The sequence below is a fragment of the Triticum dicoccoides genome, chromosome 3B, assembly GCF_002162155.2.
Source record: "Triticum dicoccoides isolate Atlit2015 ecotype Zavitan chromosome 3B, WEW_v2.0, whole genome shotgun sequence".
Taxonomy (NCBI): Eukaryota; Viridiplantae; Streptophyta; class Magnoliopsida; order Poales; family Poaceae; genus Triticum; species Triticum dicoccoides.
The window spans coordinates 162,619,977-162,628,536 of record NC_041385.1 but is presented as its reverse complement, the minus strand read 5'-3'; the positions used below and the strand labels follow the sequence as shown (position 1 = coordinate 162,628,536).

At 42.1% G+C, this 8,560-nt stretch overlaps 1 protein-coding gene across 1 annotated transcript; it reads right to left on the bottom strand.

The window, feature by feature from the left end:
- Positions 1 to 3,778: 3,778 nt before the first annotated feature.
- On the bottom strand, positions 3,779 to 6,418 carry LOC119275349. Its single transcript, XM_037556165.1, has 4 exons — positions 6,164 to 6,418; positions 5,928 to 6,020; positions 5,345 to 5,833; positions 3,779 to 4,434 (listed from the first exon to the last, which is right to left on the bottom strand). The coding sequence occupies exons 1-4, from the start codon at positions 6,206 to 6,208 to the stop codon at positions 3,928 to 3,930; spliced, it is 1,134 nt and encodes a 377-aa protein (XP_037412062.1). The 5' UTR covers positions 6,209 to 6,418; the 3' UTR covers positions 3,779 to 3,927.
- Between the last annotated feature and the right edge of the window lie 2,142 nt (positions 6,419 to 8,560).

Below are 8,560 nucleotides of genomic sequence, written 5' to 3'. Positions count from 1 at the left end.
TAGAATTAACAATTTTGGGGCACATGATTAGCATTTTCTACTTTTTTTATTCACACCATAACTTTTTTGTATACATCAGAAACATTTTCTATACATGTAAACCTTTTTTAAATGCAAATGTTTGTTAAATTTTTATGTAATTTTTTTTGTAATAATTATATTTCTTTATACGATTTTGAAATACATATTTTTAAAAAATAAAGCAAAAAACATGAATTCAAATTGAAGAAAAAACGAAAACCAAAAAGTAACATGATGGAGGGACGCGATTGCTACGCCGAGCCAATACCAGCTCCCTACAGGTGAGCCATGGTAGGGCTAGCAACGGGCGGCACATAACCGCTACCAGAGCTTTTTCTCGCTTATAGTGAGATGGTAGCTTCGCTCGACTGAATGGTTTTCTCTCTTACGTCGGTATTAGCCAGCCCATTTCTTCTCATCGACCGCTCATTCGGAGTCGATTGATCTCTCGCTCCTCGCTCGCTGCTCTTGTTATATGTTTTCTAAAACTTGTTTAACATTTTTTAAATACAAGTTTATCATTTATTTATTACATGGTTAACGTTTTCTTTACACATTTAATATATTTTTTAAAAGTTTGATTAAAAAATTTCAAATGAAAAATTAATATATTTTTAATACGTGGTCAATATTTTTAATACACATTTAACATTTTTCAAATATGTGATTAACATTTTAAAAAATAATATCAATGTTTTCTAATACTTTTTTAATTTTTTCTACATATATTTAATATTTTTGAATTATTGACATTTCTACTCTTACAAAAGACCTAGTTGGTGATGATGGTGTGCCTGCTATCTTGCAATATAGACCGTCCAATCTATATCTGACGGATAGAAAGCAAACTATGATAATTTTGTAAAAAAGATAGCCGCACCTTTTTTCACATTTGCAGATAAGACCTTCCCTCATTCATTCTTATCTCCCACAACCTCATTGTTGAGCAATGATTAAAGGAAGCCTCTGGAATAATCTGGCGTGGTAGCCGCTGTCGGCGTTGTCCATCCCCATGCCTCCGCTCAGTCCGACCACCAATCACCACCACCCCCCACTCCTCCTCACCTTATCTCTCCTCTTTCTTGAGATATCGTTAGTTTTTACACAAGGGATTACTCCCGTTGGGTCAATCACAACAGGTGTTTTTGTAAAAAAATGCACCTTGATGTTCCGTGCAATGCACGAGCATCTTGCTACTTTTCTAATATTTTTTAATGTTTTGAATACATTATCAACATTTTTTCTATACACACTAGCATTTATTAGATGCTTGATTAAAATTTTCAAATACCATTTTAACATTTTTTTTCAAATGTTTGATCAAAAGTTTTGAAGTACATGATCAATTTTTTTCACACATTATATTTCTTTTGTATACATTGCGGTTATAAATGAGAAACATTTTCTCTATACACATTTAACATTTTTCAAATGATTGGTTAACATTTTTATAATGTTTTATGTAAAATGATTTTTGGTAATATGTTTTTTAATTATTAAAAAAGAATAATAAATAAATAAGTAAATAAATAAATAAAACAAGGTTTGGCCTCCCGCACACTTGGGCCGGCCCCATCTCGCGCTTGCCTTCATGCGAGAGTTACATCTCGCGTTAGGCGAGACATGAGGGTGTCCCATAGCCGCGCCCAAGGTCTCGCCTAGTAGTAGCTTCAGCCCTCAGGGGTAGGGATGGCACCTATAGGATTTGGTTAATGGTGGAGCCATCCCGTTCCCTTACTCATCTTCATTGAGCTTACCCATCACCCGCACCCATACCCATCAACGGGAATAAAATGTGTCCATACCCGTCACTCGACAAGGTAAAATGGCTACCCGCGGGTAAAAATATCCATGTCTTTTTTGCGGAGTAAATGCCCATGCATGTTTGCAAGACATCAACTTGATAAACACATAGTAATAAGCAAAAAGATGTAATGATAATTTATAAACAACATACACATACATAAAAATATTAACATATGATAAACACGAACACATTCCCATAAACAATAGCACTTACTCGTAAACATCAATGTATAATCATAAATAAAAACATTTAGTCATACATTTGAAGTTCACAAACTCAGAACAAAGTATAGATGTTGGTCGGTTGATCGCCTTGCCCGTCGTGGGCTGCCGCACGAGCTGGCATGCATGCTTTGCTCCCAGCAAGCCGAGACACTGCACCATATCCTCGTTGGGTGCATCTTCCCTCGCGTTACCTGGAATGAAATCCTCTCCTGGTGTTGCCTTAAGATCGCCGCACAGGATGGTTCCTTGGGATTCTTTGAATGGCTACACAAGTACTTCACTTGACGACTCCAGAGAAGCGACATGGTCTCTCCACCAACGTTGTGCTTACTGCCTGGTCCCACTGGCGCCACCATAATGCCATCATCTTTGAAAAGATTGCGCCTTCCTCCGCCTCTCTCGTGGCTCCGATCAAGGAGGACACCAGCTCCTGGTCCTGCGCTGGAGCGAAAGGACTTGGCGATATTATCCATGTAACTTGATACTACCAAGTTGGGGCTGAGCAACCCCTAGTCCCCTGCTCACTATGCATCATGGTCGCGCCATTTTGTGTACGTGACCGTGATGCTCCCCTGTACCTTCTTACCTTCTATCAATGAAAAGATACGCTCTCAAACGTATTCCTGAAAAAAGGAGATAAAGTATAGAGGTTAATAATAGTGTTATGAATGAGTTAAATACTACGGGAGGCTCACTTTTCATATTTTATATGGGTAGATGGCTATGCTGGTATGGGTTATATGATCCCATGCCCTATCTACCCGATGGGTTTGAAATTTTTCTATTTATATATCCATAGGTAAACTTTTGTCCAATACCCTTACCCTAATAGAATTTTAACCCGCTGCATACATGGCTAATGGGTACACATTGCCATCCCTACCCAGGGGTGTTCGTCGGTTCTTTCCTCTCTAGCTTTTCTTTTCTTTCCTTTTAACTTTTTTTTATTTTGAAATATTATAAATTTGTATATTCAAAAAACCAAATTTTTTAATTCACCACACATATGAAAAAATACTGACGCGGTGTAGAAGTTTTGTTCATGGAATTTTCAAAAAAAATCTGTACATTAAAAAATTCATGACATTTAAAGTATTTCATGCGTTCCAATTTTTTATACAGTGTAAAGAAAATGTTTTCATGATTTATAAAAAATAACTCATACCATTTAAAAAAAAGTTTGTGACAACAAAAAAAGGTCCAAGGATTTCAAATATATGTTCATGAATTTTGCAAAAATGCTTATAAAATGTAAAAAATAATTTTCACATAATTTTAGAAAGTGTTCCATACCATTGAAAAAATGTTTATATTTTTTCAGAAAAATGTTCAAACATGTATGTGGAAAAATGTTCATTTGTAACTGAAAAATGTGAAATGTGTATCAAAAGGAATTTCGCAAGTATTTGGAAAAATCTACATTACGGCGCAAAACAAATTTTTTCATCATGTATTTTAAAAAAATGTTCAATGTGTATGAAAACCTATTTCACATCTATTCGAAAAAAGTTCACGTTTATTTAAAGTTTTAACATGCATTAAAATATATTCAAACATGTATTTGAAAAAAAAATGTTCAGAGTGGCGGCGGCGGTTAGGGTTGGGAGTATTGTTTCCGCTTGCGTGTAAGAAAAGGGGGTACTGTTTTCGCTTAGATATAAAACGATGAACATAACCAATTTAGATGTACATGTGTTCCGTCTTCCGAGAACCCCGAAACTATTCGTGCTCAAACATACACACACACCTTACTCATAGACAAGCAGATCCGTGCAGCTTTATTTTGCGGGACATGCATGCAAGCACATCGCGCACGATGAGACGGTGACAGCAGTAGTTTGTGTTAGCGAGGGCGAGACCGAATCACCACTCCATTCACTGTTTCTGCTGCGGCTGCGGCAGGGCGGAGGTGTCGAAGGACCTCCTCCTGACGAGCAGGCATGTCACCTTGGCGGACGGCTGCTGCGAGTGCGTGTCGTCGAGCGTGCACATCACGAGGTCCGGCCGGTGCAGCGACAGCGGCAGCCGGTCCTCGCCGACGACCAGCGCGGTGGCGTCCAGGAGCACGTGCCACCCGTTGCGGTGCGCCTCAGAGACCCAGTGCATGGAGTAGCGCGGCGGTGGCGGGGCGATTCCGTCGTCGGCGGCAGGGGCTGCGGCGGAGACGGCTGGGTAGGCGAAGAGGCCCTTATGCGTGAGTTTTGACTTGCGGCGGAAGTACTGGCTGAGCTGCGAGCCCTTGATGCGGAGGTCCAGCCAAGACTCCGGCGCCGCGATCACCTTGGCCTCCTTGTACGCCGCAAATGCGTGGATGCAGTCGCGGTCGTCGGCTAGGATTGACATGTAGTAGTTGCTCCTGAAGAAAGGGTAGCTCTCGCCGATCTGCGTACAACATTTAAGGTGGATCCAGTTACATACTCCGTTCAATTTAATGAATAAATCACGCATGCCGCAAAAAAGAAAAGAATAAATCACGCATATATTTTGATTTTAAGTTTGACCATCAATTAGGCCAACAACATACTCCCTCCGTTCCATAATGTAAGATGTTTTTGACACTAGTGTAGTGCCAAAAAACGTCTTACATTATGGGACGGAGGGAGTATAAGTTACGTGACTAAGATTTACACAATTGAGAATTTTTTTGAATACAATTTCTACCATTCAATGATACTCAAAGTGAAGACAGACGAAAAGTACTTGGACAATTAGGCCCTTTTTGGCTTGCAAGAATTTTATACTCCCTCGGTTACTTTTTATAAAATGTTTTTATAGTTTATAACAGTGTCAAAAAATATCTTATACTAAGTTATGGAGGGAATAGGATTTTGTAGATCCTCACATTAAAACATATTATGCTGCCCCTCAAAAAATTTCTAGGGTTGCTGAGTTATATATAGCCCTACATTGATTGGCATCTCTTGAGGAGATGCTCCTCTCGGCCGTATGTGCATCTGGTGTGTCTTTTGGATTTGTGTCACCATCTACTATTATGTAATTATGTAATCGTTTGAATAAATCACATGATAACTTTAAAAATATGATGCACAGGCCGGGGTTCTCAACAACAACAAAAACTCGGTTTAGAAACGTTACTGTGGTACGTAATGCAATGAAAGTTTATAGAGTAGTAGTTCAAGGACCTCTGTAGAAAAAAAAGTTGTTACTAGCTCAGCTACTTTGGCTCTGCTTAGCGCTGGGACAGTTTGTTTTCTTGCCACTGTTTCTGTTAAATTGGGCGGAGGGAAACCCCTTTTCTCTTAAAGAAAAAGAAAGCTGCTACTGAACCTACCAGCATCATGGCGTCCTTGGGCGTGGCGGCGAAGAGCACGAGGTACTCATCGTCAGTGAGCCCGCAGTGCCGGAGCACCCTGTTCCTGGCCTGAATCTCCGGTATGGAGATGAAGCTCCCCGTGAAGGAAGACTTCTTGGTGAGGATGTCCAGCAGACGCGACGGCTCCAGCCTGACCATGTCGATGTCGGGCCTCGCTGACGATGGCGACCCCATCGGCGACGGCCTCCGCCGCTCGCCGGATCCGCCCTCCGGCGAGGCAGACATGCAGCCGGTGCTATAGTAGGTGGAGTAGAGGTCGTCCTTGTCACAGCTTTCCTCCTCGATGAGGCCGTGGGAGTACTGCGGGTACTTGGCCATCACGTACTGCTCCACGTAGAGCCGCTCGCTGGGCGTGATCGGCCCCGACCACCGCAGGTCGAGGCCGTGCAGCGTCGAGATCGCCTCCGCCACGATGTGTGGCGGGATGTACTCTCGCGGGCACACTTTCTGCAAATTGGAGGTCAAAATATTTATATGAACTATTCATTCATGTGTTCAAAAAATAACTTTGTTGGTTGTAAGACGAGTTTAGTCTAGTTACCTTGACAACCATGCTGTTTGGCCTAGAAGTGGCAGACGTTGGAGGTTTGGACATTGAGGCACGAACTCCTCCAAATTCTCCACCGGGTAGATCCTAAATTAGCGAAGATAAATCGACTTATCAACGTTATTATTGGTTTGAGAGAACTATATATCAATACTTCGAAAATTAGCATTTTAATTTTGACAAAGCAAAGATATATCGATTGCTACCGGCCAGCTTGAAGAAAAGCATACCTTGTGCTCCATGTGGAGGTGAACCTCATCCATCTTTCCACACATGCTGTGTGTTCTTGATCTGATGGGCCTAGAAAGACAACGAAGTGGCAAATAGCTATATGATGACTGTGGAGGTGCAGGGTGAAGTCAAGTAAGTACAAGTTCGTGATGCAGAGGAATATGTAGCAAGAAAGGTCGCCTCGGTTTAGATGTTGGATCTCTGGCTTGGTTGCTTCTGAGTTTGGTTTCGGAGGAAGAAGGAAGAAATGGCTATTTTTTGTTGGGCAAGCTGTCACCCCGGTTATGCACTAGTTGTTGAACATATAACAAATACGGATGTCCCTCTCATGGGGGCATAAACTAGTTTTGCTGACAAGAAACCCCATGTTGTTTTATCTGACGCGCAACGACAGCTAATTTGTTAATTGGTTGATTAACTAATTGATTAATATGGGTCCATGGAACCCAGCTAAAGGTATATGCCGTGCTCATGCCTCCATTATTGGCCGCTTGGTCTTTCTTAGTCTGTAAAAGTATCTCAACAGCGAGTTCGGCTACGATGATTCTTGTCTGACGTGTGCCCGATGCAACACCTGCACAGGCTAATGCCAATGCATCCTATCATGGTGGTTTTTACATGACATGTGTTGACGCTCAAAAAGGGCATGATCGCAAAGAGCGACTTGAGGCTGTAGCAGGATGAGGTCAAGTCTATGAGTTCATGTCACCATTTGATGGCGCTCTTCAAGATGATCGAAATAAATATAAAGATGGATCAAAACGGAGCTCAAGTGCAAAAGATAGGACAATTTCGGAGATACTCGTGTTGACATCAGATTAAAAATGGCATGAAACCTAATTAAGATGGCCTCGGATGGAAAAGGTTCCTACATGAAAGTTCTTCGTCTCGTCGAGACGGACGATTTTGATATAAAGATCGTCTTAATCCAAGATTGTATGCAAAAGTTACAGACAAAACTACGCACTACAGCACTCCATGACCGGATCATCCGGGCCGGGGGCGAAAAATTGACCCAAACAACAGAAGCTAAAAGTTGAAGCTGGATGATCTGGGCCAAGTCCCGGATGATCTGGGTAAAGGCCGGACAATCCGGTCAATCGTCCGGACGTCCGGACAAGTTTTTCTGCTGCAGACTTTAGAAAATGGCTCGAAACACCCTCAATATGGCCTTATATCAAAAAGTGTTAAATATGAAAGTTGTGCATCTCGTCGAGACGGTTGATTTTGATATAAAAGATCGTCCAAATCCAACGTCGTATGTGGATTCTAGAGCCAAAACAGTGAGGTGCTGTAAGAAAACTGGGCTAGGCCGGATCATCCGGATCTAGAGCCGGACATCCGGGCCGGAGGTCATGAGAAGTCTAAATTTGGCTAGATTTTAATGATTTGGACGACAAGGAAAATCTTTTTCTTGTACGGGAAGTCCATCCGCCTATTATATAGATAGAAGATGATGGTCGATTGAACAACAACAGACGATCGCCAAACCAGTCTACTTTTTATCCTAGTTTTACATCCCTCTTTTGTTCTTTCTCTCTCGTTCTTCGTTCGTTCTTCGTGTTGAAGGGAAGCGATTCTTGAGGCTCTAGGGGCGGGCGAACCGACCTAGGGCAGCCCATTGTCACCGCGCTTCCAGACAGGGTCCCTCCCAGGCGCGTGGGGTTTCCGGTGCTCAAAAGTGCCCGCTGGATTGCATGCGTACCGCGCTTCCGGACAGTTCTCCTTCGGCATGAACTGCGGTGCACCACCCTCAGCATTGGAGGTACACGGTGATGTGTTCGTGTGCGAACACACTTTTTAGCGACTCCGCTGGGGGCGAAAGATCAAGAATCATCATCAACCATGTCTAATCTCCGCAAGCCCTAAGAAGTTAGCGCCGATAACATCATTAAGTCCAGTCTTGATGAACTATCAGATGAACATCGCCAAGCCTACGAAGCGCTCAAGAAACAGAGTGAGGAGGATTTTGAGGCGCTCAAGAAGAAGCGCGAGGAGCAGGATTTGAAGGCGTTTCTTGCAAATTTCAAGAAGGACCGTGAAGGCAACATCACTCCAGTTGGAAACGTCAATTTTCATCCCCTCATTGATGAACAAGATGTAATTAGTTTGAGTAAAGTTTTTTCTCCAGAGCAAGTGGTTGTGATTAAAAGTCTTGTTAGTAAGGGTAATGTGATGACGTACAATTCTTTTGTGGCAAATACTAATGCTAAGAAAAATATGCCTCCGTCATCTAGTGGTACTGTTGGTGTATCTGAAAACCCTAGTCCAACTTTACCTATTCCATCGACACCTCCTATACAACAACAATATAGTATGTTGTTGCATTTTTACCCTAGTCAAACCAACCAGCTTGTGGCCGCACCTGCATATCCTAATCTATTATGAGTGTGCCC